Source organism: Spermophilus citellus (genome assembly GCF_964194105.1).
Source record: "Spermophilus citellus genome assembly, chromosome: 10".
In the NCBI taxonomy this organism is placed as follows: Eukaryota; Metazoa; Chordata; class Mammalia; order Rodentia; family Sciuridae; genus Spermophilus; species Spermophilus citellus.
Genome location: NC_138197.1, coordinates 44,224,273 through 44,247,614, shown reverse-complemented (window position 1 = coordinate 44,247,614; position 23,342 = coordinate 44,224,273). Strand labels below are relative to the sequence as shown.

Genomic DNA, 23,342 nt, shown 5'->3' with positions numbered 1-23,342 from the left:
AGAATACAAATAATGATACATTTGGCAAGGATGTGGAGAAAAGTTACACTCATGCATTGTTTGTGGTACTGCACAGTAGTACCACCACTTTGAAAAGCAGTATGGTGATCCCTCAAAAGACTAGCAATGGTATCACCATATGACCCAGATATCTCACTCCTTGGTATTTATCCAAAAGAACTAAAATCAGCAGTCTATAGAAAAAGAAACACTTTAATGTTTATAGCAGCACAATTTACAATAGACAAGATATGAAACCAGCCCAGGTGCCCATCTACAGATGAATGGAGAAAGAAAATGTGGTAGAGTTTTAATCAATGGACGGAACAAGAGAAAATGGATGGAACAGGAGAAAATCATGCTAAGTGAAATAAGCCAGACTCAGAAAGTCTAGGGTTGAATGCTGTCCTGCAGCTAAATTATGCTATATACATATACAAATAAATCACAGTGAATTTCAACCAATATGTATATTTAGAGTGTACCAATTAAAAAATAAAATAATTAATAAAAGGAAGACCAGTAGAGTAGAGGAAGGCAAACAGGGAGAGAAGAGAGGAATGAAAGAGGAAGTACTGCAGACTGAAATGGAGAAAATTATACTCCATACATGTGTGATTAATTGAAGATGAACCTGAATGTATATACAGCTATAATGGATTAACACAAACCTTTTTTTAAAATTACCTTTTTAGAATGAAATTACATAGGACAATATTCATAATATCTAATTTTATATTTGGCATAGTAAATATTTTGTTATAAACATCTGTGTCTCCATACATATATATGTGTGCACTGAAAAGGATGGAAGAGCTTATAACAAAATAATAATAAGACTCACTAGCCTATGCTGATTTTCATAAAATCTGACTTAGTTTCTCAGTATCCCTTCAGTGGTCAGATACTTAACGCATTTCAAACTTGACTAGTTATCATGCATCCTCAAAAGATTTGTTTCTTTCAGATCTATTTTATTGTCATTGGACTTACCATTGAACCTGGTCATCATCTTCTATCTCTGCCTCTCACACAATCCCTCATTTTCATTCACCAAGTTTTTTAATTCCACCATGTTAATATCCCTGGATTTCACTCCTCCTGTGAGGCCTCTTGCAACTCCTTCATCTCTGGCCCTGTCAGTCTCTCACATGTTCAGGAAGGATCTCCAAACTTCTAATTCCATTAAAGCCTATGTTATGATTCACATTGTCATTTGTGTTTCCCCAGTAGAAACAACTTATTTCTTTAACTGAATGATAACCAAGTCATGCTTATTGTGGAAACTCCATAAATAAAAAAAATGACTAAATATCATCTCTATTGTAATTCTTTTCAAGGTATAATGACTCTAACATTTTAGTGTGTAGGATCTCATTTTCTTCTAAATAAAAATATATCTTTTCAATAAAATTGGTATCTTAAAAGGTGGTTTGAAAAGGTATCTATTTTACTTTCATTAATTACAATGATTGTTTTATAACAACACACATAATACTATTCTTTAAAAATAGTTTATAAATTTTATGCTTTATTTTAAAATTTATTAAATTATGTTTTATAATATATGTTCCAGAATTCTAGTGTATTATTGAAGTATTAGACCCCCATTTTTCTTTTTTACATTTAATATCATGCTATACCAAATATCTTTATATCTAAGTTTTTTTGTGCAGTTATGATTTTTTAGAAATATTTTTGAAGCCAAATTTCTGACATAGCAATTATAGTGAAGGTTTTGGACACATATTTGACAAAATTCTTTCAGCAATTGCAGTGTCAATTCACATTCCCAGCAGCTGTTTAGATTATGTACATTTTTCCATTAAATTTCATGATAAGTATTTTAACAATTTGATAGGCAAAATGACATCTCATTGTTTCAATTGCATGTTTGTTATTAGTTAGGTTAAACTCTTTAAATATTCTTTTTTACTTGAATTGTGCTTTGCATATTCTTGAGAGAACCTATTTAATTCTGTTCATACTTGTATTTAAAAACCACAATATAAGTGCATTTTATATATTCTAAGATTAATGAGATCTTATCACATATTACTTACTTCTTTCCTGAGTATTTATCTTTTAAATACAGGTTGACCATTGACCTTTCTTAGTGCCATTTTCTTATTCTTGCCCTTAATCTTTTCTTTCCTCTGCTCTGAAGTACATTGACATATAATATTAATATTACACTCACATTAGGCATTGTAATAACTGCACAGCAAGGAAGAGGGCAAGGGTTATGTATAAATCTTGTATTCCCAGTGATCAACCAAATATTTTACATGTATGGTGCTCAGTAGGTTTTGAATTAGACTGTTATGGTCCTTGTACCCCATCCTTGCAAACTCTGTACTTTCTTAGCCAGCATCAAGAACTATGTCCCACTCAAGTGCTTTTGCCATAAGGTTTAGAAGTTAAAAGCCAGGGCTATGCAGGCAGTCAAACCCTAGACTGAATTCAGGCTTTACTCAACCTTCTTATTTGTGCGACCTTGAACCAAGCCTCAGATTTCCCACTTGTAAAACAGGTGGCAATTTAGTACCTATCTCATGCAAGCATTAATGAAACTTTGCTTAATCAATATAAAGAAAGAAAATTATTTGTACTGAATAAGTATAAATTACTATTATTCTCTTTTTATATTGTCTTAGTTTTTATTAGAGCATTATAATTATACATAGTATTTGTGTTAATTTTGACAAAATCATACATGCAAGGAATTTGATTTCAATCCCCATGCCTGGCTTTTCCCTTCTTCCTCCCTCTCCCTTTTCTCCCTACTTTATTCTATTGATATTTCTTTCACTCCTTTATTTATTTACTTTTGATTGGTGTTTGCTGCATATACATAAAAGTGAAATTCCCTTTGGTTCCTTTATATATATGAATATAACATGGTTTTGTTAAATTCATTCCATATTTCTTCACCTTTCCCTTCTTGACTCTTGCATTCTTATTTTCCTTCTTCTATTCCACTGATCTTCCTAATATCTTTATGATATCTGATTGCTCCCCACCCTCCATTTTCCTTATTTTGCTGTAGCTTTTGCATATGAGAGAAAACATTTGACACTGACTTTATGAGTCTGGCTTATTTCACTTAGAACTATTTTCTCCAGTTCTATCCACTGATTGACAAATGACAAGTAAAACTTCATTTGTATATACCATATTTTCTTGATACATTCATCTATTTATGGGCATCTGGGTTGATTAATTGCTTGGTAATTGTGAACTTTGCTGCTAGAAACATTGAAGTGGCTATATTGCTCTAGTGTGCTGATTTTAGATCTTTTGGATGAATATCTAGGAGTGGGATAGCTGGGTCATATAATGTTTCCATTCATAGTATTTTGAGGAATCACTACTTTCCAGAATGGTTGTACTATTGTTCAGTTTCATCAACAATGTGTGAGTATAATTTTCCCCATATGCTCTCCAGCATTCATCATTATTTGTATTCTTGATCATTGCCATTCTGATTGGGAGATAAAATCTCAGTGTAGTTTTGATTTGCATTTCTCTGATTGTTGGAGGTGTTGAACTTTTTTGTTCATATATCTTTTGGCTATTTGTGGGGTTTTTTTTTTGATAAATTTTGGTTTAGTTATTTTGTCTATTTATTAATTGAGTTATTTGTTTGATTGGCCTTGAATGTTTTGAGTTCTTTATATATTCTGGATAGTAATCCCATGTTAGAGGAGTAGTTGCCAAAGATTTTTGCCCATTCTGTATGCTCTCTCTTCACTCTCTTAATCATTTCCTTTGCTGTGCAGAAAATTTTTAATTTGTTGGAATTCCACTTATTCATTTTTTATTTTATTTCTTAAACTTTAGAGGTCTTGTTGAGGAAATCAGTGCTTTCACCTATATGATGGAGCATTGATCCTCTTTTATATTTTTAGTTGTTTCAAGGTTTCTGATCTAATTCCTGAGTATTTGGTTCATTTTGATTTTACTTTTGTATATGAGGTTTGAATCTCATGTACTTGAGATATGGATTTAATTTCATTCTTCTATTTATGAATATCCAGTGTTCCCAGCACCATTTATTTAAAAGGTTATCTTTTCTCCATCATATATTTTTGGCACATTGGTTAAGTATCAGATAGTTTATCTCTATGTCTTCTATTCTGCTCCATTGGTTTTCATGTCTGTTTTGATGCCAATATCATGACATTTTTGCTAATATAGCTCTTTAGTATAATTTGAGATGGGGTATTGTGATGCCTCCTGCATTATTTTTCATGTTTAGAATTGCTTTCTTATTCTTCCAAATGAATTTAAGAATTTTTTTTTTTCTAGTTCTCTGAAGAATGTCATTGGTGTTTTAATGAGGATTGCATTAATTGTGTCTATTGCTTTTAGTAGTATGGCCATTTTGACAATATTAATTCTGCTATACAAGAACATGGGAGGTCTTTTCATCTTCAGATGTCCTCTTCAATTTCTTTCTTTAGTTTCTGTAATTTCCATTGTAAAGATCTTTCACATCCTTAGTTAGATTAATTTCCTGTTTTTTTATTAGGTTATTGTGAAGGGGAGAGTTTTTCTTATTTTTTTCTCAAGTCAATGTTGAAGCATTGAAATTTTTTTGATTTACGAGTATTGATCTTATATCTTGCTACCTTGCTGAATTCATTTATAAGATCTAGAAGTTCTCTAATGAATTTTTTGAGTCTTCTAGGTATAGAATCATGTCATCAGTAAGCAGTGGTAGTTAGACTTCTTATTTTCAAATTTGTATCCATTTAATTTCCTTCTCTTGCCTGATTACTCTGGCTTGAGTTTCAAGACTTACATTGAACAGGAGTGGTGAGAGTGGACATCCTCATTTTTCCCCCTAATTTTAGAGGAAAATGAGGATTTTTCTTCTGTTCAATATGATGTTAGCTTTGGGTTTTTCATATATAGCCTTTGTAATGTTGAGGTAAGTTCCTTCTTTCCCTAGTTTCTCCAGTGTTTTTTACATGAATTGTTGCTGTGTTTTACCAAAGGCATTTTCTGTATCTATTGAAATGATCATATTCTTCTTCTTCTTAATTCTATTTAAGTGCTGAATTACATTTATTGATTTGTATATGTTGAACCAACTCTACATTCCTTGGATGAAGCTCACTTGATCATTATGTATTATCTGCTTAATATGATTTTGAATGTGGTTTGTTACTATTTTATTAAGGATTTTTTGTGTCTACATTCATCAGGGATATTAGTCTGTATAGTTTTCTTTCCTAGATGGGCTTTGGCCTGGTTTTGGTATCCGGTTTACATTAGCTTCATAAAAGGTATTTGGGTGTAAGGATTCTGGCTATGGAAATACAAGGCAGTGTTCCTCTGGTAAGCAAACTCCAGGGAGCAGGGAGGACAGGTGCCCTGTTTTTAACACTTGGAATATTCTGCAGTTTCTCCCTGTAACTATTAGGTTAACTAATATATGTGCAATGCCTAGCTCCTATGGTAATGCACTGCATGAGGAGGCTCTGTGCTAGATTCTTATCAGCCTCCACCTTGATCTCAGACATTGAGCTCCTAGGAATAAAGGAACTCTCTTGTTAGACAACCACAATGTTTCACTGAGCCTAAAGCTGTTCACATAACAGTAACTTTATACAATGGACTTTCTTGAAGCTGCACTAAGCTCCTAACATTGTACATTGCAACTTTGAATGTAACTGAGGAATAAGCTGCATAATGTTGCTAAGTCTGTAACCTCCCAAGTAATACAATGAACAATATGTACTAATGATGCCAATGACCTAAAGTAACCTATTGATACAAATAAAACTAGCAGCTCAGGCGAGCAGCTTTTGCTTTGCCTCTGCACCTTGTTTCTGTCTCCTTTTGCTTTCCTTACATTTGGGAGTGTTCATTCCTTTTCAATTTTATGAAATAATTTGAGAGATGAGTGTTAACATTATTCTTTAAGATCTGGTGGAACTCAGTTGAGAATTCATCTGGTCTTGAGCAATTCTTTGTTGGTAGACTTCAATGCTGTTTCAATTGCATTACTTGATATTGGTCTGTTTATGTTTTCTATATTTCCCTGGTTCAATTTGGACAGCTCATATGTGTATAGAAATCTGCCAATAGCTTCTAAATTTTGTAGTTTATTGGAGTATAAATTTTTAAAATATTTTCTAATTATCCTCTAGATTTCTGAAATGTCTGTGGTGATATCTTTTTTTTTTAATCTATAATTTTGCTTTTGGCCTTTTCTCTCTTTCTTTTGGTTAGTTTGGAGAAGGATTCACCTATCTTATTTAGCATTTTGAAGAACCTACTGAACCTACTGTTTGTTGCATTGATCCTGTGTATTGATTTTAAATACTCGATTCCATTAATTTTGGCAGTGATCATTATTAGTTCTTATTTTCTACTGAATTTGGAGTTAGTTTGTTGTTCTTTTTCTAAGACTTTGAGTTGGAGAATAAGCTTACTTATTTTGGATCTCTGTATTTTTTTTAAATGTAGACACTTGATGCTACAAATTTTCCTCTTAGGACTGATTTCATACTGTCCCAAAGATTTTTATATGTTGTATCTCTGTTCTCAATTGTTTCATATAATTTGTTGATTCCTTCTCTCACTTCTTCCACTATCCATTTTTTTATTCAAAATAGTATTGTTCAACTTTCATGTGATTATAAGGTTCCTATTATCTTTCTTGCTATTGGTTTCTAGTTTCATTCCTTTATGGTCCAATGAAATGCATGGGATTATATTGATTTTATTTTACTTATTTATTTGTATTTGTTTGATGACCTGTCTGTTGGCTGTGAGGATGTGTTGAAATCACCCAGTATTATTGTGTTAGGTCTATATGGGATTTACTGTCAAGGAGTATTTTTAAAATATAAAAATATGACATTAATATGACATATATTTACTATTATTATATCTTTGTGTTGGAATGTTACCATTACCAGGATATAAAGTCCTTCTTTGTTGCTTCTGATTAATTTTGGCTTGAAATCAGCTTTATCAGCTATGAGAATAACTATTCTAGCTTGTTTATGAACTCCATTTACATATGACATTTTTTCCATCCTTTTACCTTTAGTGCAAAAGTGTCTTTGCCTCTGAGATGAGTGTCTCTCTCTCTCTCTCTCTCTCTCTCTCTCTCTCTCTCTATATATATATATATATATATATATATATATATAGATCCTGTTTCTTATCCATTCTGCCAATCCACGTCTTATGTTTGGGGAGTTGAGACCATTTATATTCAGTGTTATTATAGAAATGTGTTTTTTGGTATGCTTCCATTTTCATTTTTTTGTTATATTTAATTCTATCATAAATCTCATTTGGCTGATCAGTCTTCCATTGATCTTAATTTATTTGGGATTTTGGGGATTTATTTTGGGGTTTCTTTGTGAGCAATTTATCTTTAGGTGTTTTTTGTAGTGTTGGCTTGGTTGTCATGTATTATTTTACATGTTATGGAAAGCTTTTATTTCCCCATAACAATTATTATTATTGCAACCTTAGTCTATTGAATGCTCCAGACAATTTTTAGCATAAGTTTAGAGTGTATATTTTGATTAATTGAATTATTAATACAATGCACATTATTGTGTTCCCTCTATGGAAATTTTTCACACAGATTTTTCCAAATCTATAAGGACATATTTATTAAACAAATTATGTATCTATAAATGGAAAAATAAAATCTAAATGACTAATGTATACTCTTTTAAATGTGAGAGAGAACAGTAATGTTATTATGCTTATTAAAATAGGTTATATCTATATAGATAGGCTTTTACAATTATATAGTGAATAAATGACAGATATATACAAATTCTTTTATCCCCATTAGGCAATTATTGATTATAATTAACCCATCATAATATTTGAATACTTTGTCTTAATAAAACCCAGCTAAATCAAATTTTAATGGTATTAAAAATATAAAAAATTAAAAAAAATTATTACATTGTACTTACAGGAAATCATATTAAAAAGAAACAAGAGTAAGATAATCTTTATAATATTTTTATCAGTCAATGATTGAGATTTAAGGATGATTTACTTATTTGAAACAGTTCTTAAATCAAAGTCCATTGTAAAATTTCTTCACTTTTTCAAGCTTTTCTCTGTTTTCTGGATATTTCTAGTGCAAATAATTGATAATGTTTCTTGTTTTTTTGGTTCTAACATTTTGGTATCAACCAAAGTCCAGGTATACATTTGGAAATGTGCATATTCCAAAGATGAGTTTTAATGAGTAGTAAGTATAAGATTAAATTTACTAAAATACTTTTACTGCACTCATTGGGTATGCTGCCAAAACTGTTGGGGAAAAGTCAGGGCCTAGTCACTGAGTGTGATAATTAGTGGATTAATAGAGAAAAAAAGAAAAGTGGCATTTCTGAGCTTTGTGCAACAAAACATCTGTGATTTCATATATATATTTCTTATTATTTTTCTATAATTGGAAACACAAAAATGAAAAAAGTTATTGAAAATCATTCACAGTTTACGTTATACACTAAAAGACTAGATTTTCTGTTAATAATATCATCAAATGCTCCAAACTATCCATAAGATATTTTCAAGAACATTCATAGTAGAATAATGACAGTGACCATGTTCCAGAATCCCAAAAGAAATATATTTCTACTTCTTTGACACTATAGTGTATCTATCTAATTGTTAGATACTTGTAGAAATGCAAAAGAGATACATAAATGACAATACTCTCTACTGAACATTTTAATCTTTAAATCTTTGATCTTTAGAATAACTATACAATATCCATTAGGGAGATGTTTATTTTCTTAAAACTATTTGCTATTTTCAAGTCTGGTCTCTGAAGAGTTTCAGGCAAATGGCTTATTGTGGTAAACTAAAAAATTAGTTTCTATCAAATAAATATTTGAAGGGAATATTCAATGAGAATTGACTTCTTTAATTGTTTAATAAATCACCTAAATAAAGAAATAAAAGATATTTTAAAACTCATGGTTTTATAGAAATTCTATAGTGCTCATTTTGAAATCTCCTGTGATTCATTAAGGTCAGTAATTGATTAACATGCTAGCATTACTGCAAATCAAAAAAATTATTTATTTTAGAAAAACTTATTTTATTAACTGTGATCAATCCTAATAAGCTTTATTAAAAGTAGGGTGAAAAACCTGTCCTGGTTTGCCTAGGTCTATCTTGGATTCAAAACTAAAGTTCCCATGTTCTTGGAATCACTTCAATCCTGGGCAAATAGATGATTGTACATTCAGGCCAAGTTCACTTAAACAACTATTACCATAACTACATGTAATACAAAAATAAGACCAAGAAGAAGACTAACAATATGATTTATAAAATAGTCTTAATTTTATCAGGTAAAGAATATTGAGGACTAGGGATATAGCTCAGTGATAGAGTGCTTTCCTAGGATGCCTGAGGCCCCAGGTTCAATCCCCAGTACCCCCTTCCCCCAAAGAGCATAATGTTAGCATAAAATCTGTTTTAAAAATTAATAATACTGCTATTTAACACTTACAGGTCATAACAATGATGAAAATTTACTTTAATAAGACACTTACAGCTGTAAAAATTCTTCAGAGCCACATATGCTTAGAAGATGGTCTTTGGGGAAGAGCTGGTCATTTGCACATAAATGGAGAATTTCTTCAATTAGGTCTTTGACAAGATAATTAGCTAAAAACAAAAGGTGAATAATAAGTCATTTAGAACTTATCAAAGGATGGCTGGGAAAGTTTTTAAGCATAAAAAAATGGCAAACACTGTATAAGATATTTTATCTGTCTAGCTCCATCAAGAGGAATTAAAATGAGATGCATCTCATTTATTAGTCAGGTTAGATGTAGAGATATATTTGAAAATGTTGTTTGAAATTCTTTTAATCAGTTTTGTTTTCATGAAACATAACAAAGTTAGATATTATGTTCCTCTTGTTAAAACCCTTGGTACACTGTAGCTTTGCATAAAAGAAGTTCTACTATCAGTATAAAACAATTCTAGAACAATTAACATGTGCTTATCAATTTCTGACAGTAAGACCTGGAAATAATATAGATTTATTATTTCTCATTTGATGCACCTAGAAAAGTTATTTCACCTTTTGACCCAGTTTCTTCATCTGTTGACAAAGGTTTATAACTGTATGGTTTATTTCCTTCAGGAATCTGATATAAGTCTAACATTAAAAAAAGACAAATGTTGGCAATATATTGAAAAGTGTTAAGCCCATGTTTCAATTGTGATCTCATCATTTGGGTCAATGGAAGCAGTTGCAGTGGACTTCACTGATAATCAATAGGCAGTAAGAATCGCACAGCATCCTGCAAATGGTCAATAGCATTTGTCAGAGTTCAGCTTTGGTCACAATTATTTGTTCTCTTTTCTGTGACTTCTTTTACTGCCATATCTTTTGTTTGTAGGAAGAGGATTTTGGGTCAAATTGGCTAAGAAAATGCAGTGCAAGAGATATTGATGCCACAAAGAAAAGAAAAGTATATCACTCTGGATTTAAAGTGTGGCTTTATGATTGGTCAAGATGCTATCAAAGAAATGGTTGGACAAACAAGTAGTAAAGATCATCAGAGAATTATGGATGGTGGAAATGCTTTGACATGAGAAAAATGTCTTAAACCCACCACACGTTTGAAATATTGTCTGAAATGGCATGAAATGTTATGAATTGAAGCTAGTAGTGAATATGGCCATAGGAAAAATCATAAAATATAAGGACTTTGATAAGGAGGAGTGAGAACTGGCAATATATCGTGGCAGCAAACTATCTCCAAAGGCACCTGTATTAGAGTTTAATTAATTAATTTGACTCTCCACTGGGGATGTAGTTCAGTGGTAGAGTGTTTGCTTTGGTGCATGAGGCACTGGGTTCAAGCTTAGTATCACCAAAAAGAAACAAAATATTGACTCCAGTCTTTCCAGGACCACATCCCTGTATACTATATGGGGCATGTATGGATTATTACTTTGTCACATGAAATATTTTGTACCAATTTCTACCTTTCTCTTCTCTCCTGTGCCTTGGTTTCGTAGAGGCAAAAAATGTTATACCTTTCTTCCCTACCATAAAGTTCATGACCAACACTGCTACAAAAGAGAGGATAACAAGAAAAGAAAGATAATATTATTTTAAATCAAGGTTTTATGTGACACAGGAGTCTTCTGAAAAGAAAACCCAAAGACACAGGAAAACTCTCCACATTTTTTGTGTTATGACAGTGATGTGGAGTTGTGGTTGGACAAAAATGGTAGGAATTAATGATAATTGGGTGAAAACGCAACAAGGCTTGCCTGTTGGTTTCTTCTTGGCTTTTCTGTGTAGCATTCCATTCTCCAACTTATGGGGCAGGATACATTTTGGAAATGAGGGTCTTAAATTTACTATCCAATATGATAGGGCATAGAATTTCTTTATGGCTAGTTCTCACTCAGAAAGGGAAAGGAACGTGAGAGTAATATTTGTAAGTTTTATGGCTGGCTTTGGGGAAAGGAGTTGTAGTTTCCATGGCCTGCCTTAGAGGAGAAAGAAAGGCAGGTCAGAGCACTCAGCTTCTGAAGCCCTTCCAATCTCCATCAGTTCACAGAACTCAGCAGGGCAAAGAGCCATCCTCTGGAGAATAAATTTCTGAGTTCCAACAGTTTGATACCTCCTACTACGCGCTCCAGGTTAGTCACTGGATGTTTCATTATTACTTCAAATTCAGCATGTCTGAGCTTGAAAATACCATTTTTATTCTTGAAATCAACCATGAAATCCATGAGTTAAATTTCTTATCCATATTGTAAGCCACCACCTAAAAAAATCCTTTCCCTAATTTCTTATAGTCTTTTTCCATGCAGCCCTTCCCACTGTCTTCACCATATCACCCACCTTACTAATGGCTAAGAGCCCTTAAGATTCTTTCATTATACTACTGTATATCTCAAGTCTAGTTTTCCACTCTTCCTCCTTTGTGCCTTCACACCTCTTTTGGAAGTAGAAATCTCTCTCTCTCTCTCTCTCTCTCTCTCTCTCTCTCTCTCTCTCTCTCTCTCTAATAAACATTTACTCCTTCAACTGTGATCCTTCTTCCTACACTGGGTTACAATTCTATTCTGTCAATGACCACCCCCATTTTTCTTTTACCTATTTAAATTCCATTCTTTAAAGATATTTTTCTCTTTCCATAATGAAGTGCTTCTATTCAACCTTCCAATAGAATCTCCCCTTATCCATTCTATTTGTTTGTCATATCATTTCTTTTACCTTCCCTTTACTGCCAAACTTCTTTAAAGAGACTTCTGCCAAGAGTTCTTAATCAATCTTCAATTCTTGCAGATAGACTTCTATTTACAACCCTTTGAGGGTCACTAATGACTTCCTGATACAGAGTTCAACCAATGGTTATCTAAAGCTGGGAGGTACTTGACAGTAAGAAAACTGGCCTAAAGCAACTTTGGAACTGGAAATAACTTCATCTTCATCAAAATGATAGTTGAGAATTGTGGACCAGAGAATTTCTTGTTTAAAAATTCTGATTCTTTCAAAGAACTCCATTTTCTCAGTCTTGAAGAAATGAGTTTCCTCTGAATGAAAACCCTTCACCTATCTCCTCCACTTATCTAGATTTCATCTTTTCTTGCATTACTACTGACAGCTTTTATCTTTCACTCAAGTTATTCTTAATGCATCCTTCAGACTTCTGTTCTTTTGTGGAACATCTGTAACACCAGTGAAGCACTAGTATAAAATTGATGAAAGTAGCAGTTTTGGTGTAAAGCAAAAACATATTTTAAATCTTATCTGAACTTTCCTTATGTGACTAAAGCAGAAACCCCCTAAAATATATATAGCTTCCATTACCTCTCCTTAGAGGGAATTTCCTGCAAATTCTGAGGAGACAAGCTGCCCATTCATTAACATTAAAAAATCATATATATATATTTCCTATTGAAGTCCTAAAACCCCTCCATTTTGTTCATTAATGTAACACACTTACTTTTGGATATTCAGTTATTCACTCTTGAGTAACCTACAAGTACTTGCATATGTTTTTTCTTCTGTTAATTTTTCTGTTGCCAGTTATTTCATAGACACCCTCCCTACTCTCAATCATTTAAATTTAAGTAAGTAGAAAAAAATTTTCCTCCAAACCATGGCAAAAATCTACTCTGTATGGTTTTATTAATTTTTTTAAGTCACCCTCCTCTGTCCCTACTCCTATTACAGGGTAGAGCCTGCTGCAAAGCTGAGGCAGCTGTGGAGTCCCTTCTTCAAATCCTGATTCTAGTGATAGGCCAGAACAATTTCACATATCTCACTCAGAGTGACAAGCATGATTTTAACAGAAGAGTCAGGAAAAGGGAACACTCTTGAGGCAGAAAGTGGGTCCTCTTAGGAGAGCTGCATGCCCTTCTAGGACTCCAGATTTCAGTTTTATTAGGTGTCCCAGGAATATGCCCAGAGAGTCCTGACAAGGTCCCCCTGGACCTTTGACAGACAGCATAGGAACTTCATGGATCGCCTGCAAGGAAGATGGTGTGGGGTGCTCACAGAATTGAAGTTTTTAAGGAAATTGAGACCCTCTGTTTTGTGTCAATTTCCTGTCTCCTTAAATCAGTTCATTACTCTTTGAACATCCCCATTAAATTTTGTTCAAGAGGGTCTTGATATTTGGGCTACCAGAGGGATTGGGGGCTGTAACACAATTTTGGTGATAAGAGTGAGTCCTGGAGACTGGATTATGATTGATAATGATGAAATAGTCCTGAAATGGTACTTTTTTTAAAGGGGATGTAATTAATTAAGGCTGGGGGAGATTTTGACATACAAGACTCCCATCTTCCAGATGCTTGTATGTTAGGTAAGGCTCCTTGTGATTTTTAGTGTTCCTTCCTTGTCCTTTCACCCTATCTATCTGTTCATGCAGGAATAGCTACCTAACATTCCTGTTCCTCCTCCTTAGACTTTTACCATCTTTTAGGGCTCGTACATCCTCTTGACCACTTTGCCTCTTCAATACTAAACACAATAACCTCATCACCTTGCTGAAACTTCTCATAAAAGATGTTACTGACTTGTCAACTTCATACTAAGAGATATGTTGAAAATTAAATATTATAACTTTGAAGAACAGAAGTGAGCTCCTTAATTGATAAGTATTTTGTCTTCTCCAGCAGCTGAGGTCAACATGACCTGGACATGTCCATTCTGATAGGATCAAGGTACAGAACCATTGGTCTTAACTGGGCAATCAGAATCCTGCTGTTCCAGATTGGGAATGGATCTAATAGAGAAATGGAACTATCTTTAGATAGCTGGCCAAATAGCACATATGCTTGTAAGCTTGGCTTTTTACTTGTTTTGCAAAATCAAGAGAATGAATCAGCAGAGAGCAAGTGAGACAGGGCAGCAATTACACAGGGAAATTAGGTCAGGGGCATAAAGGGATTTGAGGCTAGTTGGTCATTTGTGGTTTTAGTGCATTCCTAATTTGATGAGTTCCCACTTTTAAATTCTATAAGAAACCCCGATGTTCTTTAAAAAATGTTTTCTTTCTGCTTAAGCCACCAGGAGTTGGTTTCCGTTAGTTTGAAACCAGATGGTTCTAACTAGTATACCAACATAACATTGCTATGTTTGTAGTCATCTGTACTTGCTCAGAAACATGAATAGAGTAAGCCAGCAGAAAGCATAATCATAAATATAATCAGCAAATAAAAGAACATATTTCTTGGATTATTATGTATCAGGAAATAATTTCCTGTTGACACGTAAAAACACATTTAGTTGCTACTAAATGTTTAAAGAACTGATATTGTTTTGCAAAATAGTCAACTAAAACTATGAAATAAAATATTTAAACTCTTTGAAGATATTCTACAACTGTGAAAAAGTAAAGACCATCAGATGAGTTCCATAAAAAAAAAAAACCCACAAATTTGTAGGATCTATCCTCACAGACACTTAGTCAACATATCTGCTAAATCTAGTTGAGGTGGGATGTAGAGGACTGCTAGACTTCTTCTCACTGTGAGGATAGAGATTTTGTACCAGTGCTTATTCTATCGCACAATTTTTCATTTTGAATGAAATAGTTGTTCCTAATGAATAGGAATGGTCATTTTTCACTTATATATCCTTTTTATTTCTTATCTTTTAATTTAGATTTTAAAAAATGTGGATATTTTCCATACTTGTTATTAAGTATTGTAGTAGGAAAATAAAATGTTTTGGGATGAGCTATTTGAAGGGTGTTCTAGAAGACCATGCCTCTCCTTTCCCACCTCCAATGTTAACTAATGTTCTCACCTATTTTTTTCTTATTTCATTTGAGAGTAAAACAGTATCTCATAGGGCAATTTTTATTGATTTCTTTTTTTAAAGTTTCTGTCCTTTTATTTTTATATTTTTTATATTTTTCCTTTTTTTTATTTTTTTTCTCTAAAGCTGAGGGGTTTTAAGAATTTTCCTGTATTTTTTAAAATTTTTTTTATTGGTTGTTCACAACATTACAAAGCTCTTGACATATCATATTTCATACATTAGATTGAAGTGGGTTATGAACTCCCAATTTTACCCCAAATGCAGATTGCAGAATCACATCGGTTACACATCCACATTTTTACATAATGCCCTATTAGTAATTGTTGTATTCTGCTACCTTTCCTATCCCCTACTATCCCCCCTCCCCTTCTCTCACATCTTCTCTCTCTACCCCACTACTGTAATTCATTTCTCTCCTTGTTTATTTTCCCATTCCCCTCACAACCTCGTATATCTAATTTTGTATAGCAATGAGGGTCTCCCTTCATTTCCATGCAATTTCCATTTTCTCTCTCTTTCCCGCCCATCTCATGTCTCTGTTTAAAGTTAATCTTTTCTTCCTGCTCTTCCTCCCTACTCTGTTCATAGTTGCTCTCATTATATCAAAGAAGACATTTGGTATTTGTTTTTTAGTGATTGGCTAGCTTCACTAAGCATAATCTGCCCTAGTGCCATCCATTTCCCTGCAAATTCCATGATTTTGTCATTTTTTAGTGCTGCGTAATATTCCATGGTATATAGATGCCACATTTTTTTTTATCCATTCATCTATTGAAGGCCATCTGGGTTGGTTCCACAGTCTAGCTATTGTGAGTTGTGTTGCTATGAACATGAATGTGGCAGTATCCCTGTAGCATGCTCTTTTAAGGTCTTTAGGGAATAGTCCGAGAAGGGCAATAGCAGGGTCAAATGGTGGTTCCATTCCCAGCTTTCCCAGGAATCTCCAAACTGCTTTCCAAATTGGCCACACCAATTTGCAGTCCCACCAGCAATGTACAAGTGTACCCTTTTCTCCACATCCTCGCCAGCACTTGTTGTTGTTTGACTTCATAGTGGCTGCCAATCTTACTGGAGTGAGATGGTATCTTAGGGTGGTTTTAATTTGCATTTCTCTGACTGCTAGAGATGGTGAGCATTTTTTCATGTACTTGTTGATTGATTGTATATCCTCCTCTGAGAAGTGTCTGTTCAGGTCCTTGGCCCATTTGTTGATTGGGTTATTTGTTATCTTATTGTCTAATTTTTTGAGTTCTTTGTATACTCTGGATATTAGGGCTCTATCTGAAGTGTGAGGAGTAAAAATTTTTCCCAGGATGTAGGCTCCTTATTTACCTCTCTTATTGTTTCTCTTGCTGATAAAAAACTTTTTAGTTTATGTAAGTCCCATTTGTTGATTCTTGTTATTAACTCTTGTGCTATGGGTGTCCTATTAAGGAATATGGAGCCCGACCCCACAATATGTAGATCAGAGCCAACTTTTTCTTCTATCAGACGCAGAGTCTCTGATTTGATATCAAGCTCCTTGATCCATTTTGAGTTAACTTTTGTGCATGGCGAGAGAAAGGGATTCAGTTTCATTTTGTTGCATATGGATTTCCAGTTTTCCCAACACCATTTGTTGAAGACGCTATCCTTCCTCCATTGCATGCTTTTAGCCCTTTATCAAATATAAGATAGTTGTAACTTTGTGAATTAGTCTCTGTGTCCTCTATTCTATACCATTGGTCCACCGCCTGTTTTGGTACAAGTTCCCTGCTGTTTTTGTCACTATTGCTCTGTAATATAGTTTGAAATCTGGTATCGCTATACCGCCTGATGCACACTTCCGGCTTAGAATTGCTTTTGCTATTCTGGGTCTTTTATTTTTCCATATGAATTTCATGATTGCTTTATATATTTCTACAAGAAATGCTGTTGGGATTTTGATTGGCATTGCATTAAACCTATAGAGAACTTTTGGTAATATCGCCATTTTGATAATGTTAGTTCTGCCTATACATGAACAGGGTATATTTTTCCATCTTCTAAGATCTTCTTCTACTTCTCTCTTTAGGGTTCTGTAGTTTTCATTGTATAAATCTTTCACCTCTTTTGTTAGGTTGATTCCCAAGTATTTTATTTATTTATTTTTTTTTGAGGATATTGTGAATGGAGTCGCTGATATACAGAAATGCCTTTGATTTATGCGTGTTGATTTTATATCCTGCCACTTTGCTGAATTCATTTATTAGTTCTAGTAGTTTCTTTGTAGATCCTTTTGGATCTTCTAGGTATAGAATCATGTCGTCCGCAAATAGTGATAATTTAAGTTCTTCTTTTCCTATTTTTATGCCTTTAATTTCTTTTGTCTGTCTAATTGCTCTGGCTAGTATTTCAAGGACTAAATTAAATAGAAGTGGTGAGAGAGGGCATCCCTGTCTTGTTCCAGATTTTAGAGGGAATGCCTTCAACTTTTGTCCATTCAGAATGATGCTAGCCTGAGGCTTAGCATAGATAGCTTTTACAATGCCAAGGTAAGTTCCTGTTATCCCTAGTTTTTCTAATGTTTTGAACATAAAGGGATGCTGTACTTTGTCGAATGCTTTCTCTGCATCTATCGAGATGATCATATGGTTCTTATCTTTAAGTCTATTGATGTGGTGAATAACATTTATTGATTTCCGTATATTGAACCATCCTTGCATCCCAGGGATAAATCCTACTTGATCATGGTGCACAATTTTTTTGATGTGTTTTTGTATTCAAATTTTATTGAGGATTTTTGCATCTAGGTTCATTAGAGATATTGGTCTGTAGTTTTCTTTCTTTGAAGTGTCTTTGTCTGGTTTTGGAATCAGGGTGATGTTGGCCTCATAGAATGAATTTGGAAGAGCTCCCTCTTTTTCTATTTCCTGAAATAACTTGAAAAGTATTGGTATTAATTCTTCTTTAAAGGTTTTGTAAAACTCCGCTGTATACCCATCCGGTCCTGGGCTTTTCTTGGTTGGTAGTCTTTTGATTGCTTCTTCTATTTCATCCATTGATATTGGTATGTTCAAATTGTGTGTATCCTCCTGACTCAGTCTGGGCAAATCATATGACTTAAGAAATTTATCGATGTCTTCACTATCTTCTATTTTATTGGAATATAGGTTTTCAAAATAATTTCTAATTGTCTTCTGTATTTCTGTAGCATCTGTTGTGATATTGCCTTTTTCATCCCGTATGTTAGTAATTTGAGTTCTCTCTCTTCTTCTCTTTGTTAGCATGGCTAAAGGTCTGTCAATCTTATTTATTTTTTTGAAGAACCAACTTTTAGTTTTGTTAATTTTTTCAATAGTTTGTTTTGTTTCAATTTCATTGATTTCCGCTCTGATTTTAATTATTTCTTGCCTTCTGCTACATTTGCTGTTGTTTTGCTCTTCCTTTTCTAGGGCTTTGAGATGAAGTGTGAGCTCATTTATTTGTTGGTTTTTTCTTTTTTTGAGGAATGACCACCAGGCGATGAATTTCCCTCTTAAAACTGCTTTCATTGTGTCCCATAGATTCCGATATGTTGTGTCTGAATTTTCTTTTATCTCTAAGAATTTTTTGATTTCCTCCTTTATGTCTTCTGTAACCCATTGATTATTCAGTAACATATTGTTCATTTTCCATGTGATGTAGGATTTTTCCTTCCTTCTTTTATCATTGATTTCCAGTTTCATTCCATTATGATTAGATAAAATGCAAGGTATTATCTCCACCCCTTTATATTTACTGAGGGTTGCCCTATGGCATAATATATGGTCTATTTTTGAGAAGGATCCATGTGCTGCTGAGAAAAAAGTATATCCATTTGATGATGGTTGATATATTCTATATATGTCAGTTAAGTCTAGGTTATTGATTGTGGTATTGAGTTCTATAGTTTCTTTATTCAACTTTTGTTTGGAGGATCTGTCCAATGGTGAGAGAGGTGTGTTGAAGTCACCCATGATTATTGTGTTGTGGTCTATTTGATTCTTGAACTGGAGGAGAATTTGTTTTATGAATGTCGCAGCACCATTATTTGGTGCATAAATGTTGATAATTGTTATGTCTTGTTGGTGAATGGTTCCTTTTAACAGTATATAATGTCCTTCCTTATCCCTTTTGATTAACTTAGTCTTGAAGTCGATTTTATTCAATATGAGGATGGCCACCCCTGCTTGCTTACGAGGACCGTGTGCATGGTATATTTTTTCCCATCCTTTCACCTTCAGCCTGTGTATGTCTTTTCCTATATTTTTCCTTTATATACATGACAGTACAATGTATTTTGAAATAATATACACACATGGAGTATATATTATTCTAATTAGGTTGTACATGATGTGGAGTACACTGGTTGTGTTTTTATATATAAGGATAGGAAAGTTATGTCATTCTATTGTCATTTGCTGTTCTCATCCCTCCCCCCCAGCCCTTTCCCTTCATTCCCTTTTGTCTAATCCAATGAATTGTGTTTTTCCCCCCTCTACCCTACCTTGTTATGAGTTAGTATCCACATATCAGAAAGAACATCTAGCCTTTGGGTTTTGGGGATTGGCTTATTTCACTTAGCATGATATTTTTCAGTTCCCTCCATTTATTGGCAAATGCCATAATTTCATTCTTCTTTATGGTAATAAAGATGGTAATACTTATTCTGAATAATATTCAGAAAGAAACGAAAAAATGTTCACCATCTCTAGTAATTAAAGAAATGAAAATTAAAATTTCACTAACATTCCAACTCACTCAAGTCAAAATGGCAATTATCAAGAATATAAGTAATACTAAATATTGGTGAGGATGTGGGGGGAAAGGCACACTCATACATTGCTGGTAGGACTACAAATCGGTGCAACCATTCTTTTTTTTTTTTTAAGCTTTTATAATATGTTTTTTTTAAATTGTTGGTTGTTCAAAACATTACATAGTTCTTAATATATCATATTTCACAGTTTGATTCAAGTGGGTTATGAACTGCCATTTTTACCCCGTATACCCATTGCTGTATCACATCAGTTACACTTCCATTGATTTACATATTGCCATTCTAGTGACTGATGTATTCTGCTGTCTATCCTATTCTTTACTATCCCCCTTCCCCTCCCCTCCCCTCCCCTCCCCTTCTCTCTCTCTACCCCCTCTACTGTAAATCATTTCTTCCACTTTTATTATTTTACTCTTACCCCTCCTTTCCTCTTATATGTAATTATGTATAACCCTGAGGATCACCTTCCATTTCCATGCGTTTTCCCTTCTCACTCCCTTTCCCTCCCACCTCTCATCCCTGTTTAATGTCAATCTTCTTCTCAAGCTCTTCGTCCCTACCCTGACCTTGGTTACTCCCCTTATATCAAAGCAGTCATTTGGCATTTGTTTTTTAAGGATTGGCTAGCTTCACTTAGCATAATCTGCTCTAATGCCATCCATTTCCCTCCAAATTCTATGATTTTGTCATTTTTTAAAGCAGAGTAATACTCCATTGTGTATAAATGCCACATTTTTTTATCCATTCATCTATTGAAGGGCATCTAGGTTGGTTCCACAATCTTGCTATCGTGAATTGTGCTGCTATGAACATCGATGTAGCAGTGTCCCTGTAGCATGCTCTTATTAGGTCTTTAGGGAATAGACCGAGAAGGGGAATAGCTGGGTCAAATGGTGGTTCCATTCCCAGCTTTCCAAGAAATCTCCATACTGCTTTCCAAATTGGCTGGAACAATTTGCAGTCCCACCAACAATGAACAAGTGTACCCTTTTCCCTGCATCCTCGCCAGCACTTGTTGTTGTTGGACTTCATAATGGCTGCCAATCTTACTGGAGTGAGATGGTATCTTAGGGTAGTTTTGATTTGCATTTCTCTGACTGCTAGCGATGGTGAGCATTTTTTCATGTACTTATTGATTGATTTTATGTCCTCCTCTGAGAAGTGTCTGTTCAGGTCCTTGGCCCATTTGGGTGCAACCATTCTAGAAACCTTGGAATGGAACTACCATTTGACCTAGTTTTCCCACTCCTCAGTTTATACTCAAAGGATTTAAAATCAGTCCACTGTAGTGTTGCAGCCACATCAATGTTTGTAGCAGCATTTATTAATTTCAAGGCTATCAATACCAACTCCATGAAGATTTTTATATTTAATTACAAGTTGCTTACCATATGGCATAAGATGAAGTAGTTGTGCTGAATTTTCAGCCAAAATATTTATATTGAACTTGGTGTTAGAAAAGAGCTGAAATGGAAATGCTGTAGTGATGCTCCAGATCTTTCCAGAGTTGGAATTCATGTCAGCTGCATGATATGCCTCTCTCACTCTGAAAAGTATATGGAAGAAAAATGCTTAGGACAAGATCTGCATGATTTCATTTTAAAAGTACCATTCACAAAGTAATTTTAAAGATCTTCTGCAGTGTTTTGCTTTACAAAATTTAAAACATGAAAACCTTCAGTTACTAATTTGTGGTACAGTGAATTCACTTGGGTCAGTTGGTAGAGATTACACTTGTATCAAGAACAAGTGTGAAGCTCTGTTCTCCAGGCTTTCCCGAGAGCCCTTCATTTGAAATAATTAAGAGTACATTTTCATAAATGTAAGATATGACAATTCACTCTGAACATTATTACTTGCATCATTTCCTTTTCTTTTGATGCCTGAATTCCTCCCCTTGGATTTTTCTCGTGCCTTGTGTTGTCAAAGTACAAGTCACTCATTTGGATTTAGAGATATTGGTAAATAAATTCCTTATTTGTGTCTAATTTATAAACATTAGTTTTGTCTTTTTGTTTTCTTTGAATTTTTGGATTTTCCACAAATAATCAAGCCTAGAAGTCATGCATCTATTCTAAACAATTACTTACTACATAAATGAGTCAAGGAATTGCAAAATAGTTTATTCTTGGGGCAGAAGACTTGAATTTGAATCCTGATGTCTCCACTTAGGAATTGCCAGAGGCAATTTAGTTGACTAGTTACTTTGCACTAAAGTGGGGGTTAATATCTACTTCAAAGACTTCTTGTGAGGGTTAAAAAAGAAAAGCCATGTAAAATTTTAGAGTATGGAGCAATGTAAAGTAGCATAATTATCATTGTATATTACTATAACTTAATTCTTATAGATATATGTTTTATGTCCACATGTAGAATAATATAAACATATTTACAAGTTGTTATAATTTGGATGTGAGTTATTCCCCAAAGCTCATGTGTGACAATACAAGAAGGTCCAGAGAAATCATTGGGTTGTGAGAGTCTTAACCTAATCAGTGAATTAATCCTTGATGGGATTAACTGAGTGGTAACTGGAGACAGGTGGGATGTGGCTGGAGGAGGCAGTTCATTGCGGGCATGGCTATGGGGTATATATTTTGTATCTGGGGCTTGGAATCTCTATCTCTGCTTCCTGATCAAGAAGTGAGCTGCTTCCCTTGGCTATACTCTTCTGCCATCTTGTTCTACCCCACCTTGAGCCTGAGAAATGGTGTCTGCTGTCTATGGATTGAGATCTCTGAAACTGTGAGCCCCTAAATAAAACTTTCCTCCTTTACAGATGTTCTGATCAGGTTTGTTAGTCACAGCAGTGAAAAAGTTGTCTAAAACACAAGTAGACATTTAAAAAGCTTTTGATGATGAAAATGTAATTGCAGGGTTTTTAGTGTCAATTATTCTGATACCTAACCTCTTTCTAAATGGAAAATTATACATTCTATATTATACTTTGCATTCTTAGCACTCACTATATTTATGCAGTGCTAAAATAGTGTCCAGCCCTTAAAGTAGCTCATAGTTTAACTCTTCAGATTCCCCATTGAAATAGTGTCTCTATTGACTGATGGACAAGTGCATAGTCACTCAATGGGCCCGTTTTACATCAGTATCTGCTTGTGCTCTGGGTCCCATTCCCACAGAGTCTGACTCAATATATCTGTGAAGGGCCCCAAACTTACCCTAAAATTAAGTTCTCAAATCAGTTGCTGCTGCTGCTGCTGCTTTGGCAGTGTAGTTTGAGAGCCATGGCTCAGCATAAATATGGGG

General features: G+C 34.0%; 1 protein-coding gene across 2 annotated transcripts in view; it reads right to left on the bottom strand.

Annotated features, from left to right (window-relative positions):
* The window catches only part of PIK3C2G (phosphatidylinositol-4-phosphate 3-kinase catalytic subunit type 2 gamma), a gene marked incomplete at its 5' end in the record, with an annotated part of 348,977 nt that overhangs the window by 309,398 nt on the left and 16,237 nt on the right, over positions 1 to 23,342 (bottom strand). For both annotated transcript variants that reach the window (XM_081311198.1, XM_081311197.1), the window contains 2 exons: positions 9,564 to 9,678; positions 21,467 to 21,624. In XM_081311198.1, coding sequence (XP_081167324.1) covers positions 9,564 to 9,678; positions 21,467 to 21,624 — 273 coding nt within the window. The remainder of the gene's footprint in view (positions 1 to 9,563; positions 9,679 to 21,466; positions 21,625 to 23,342) is intronic.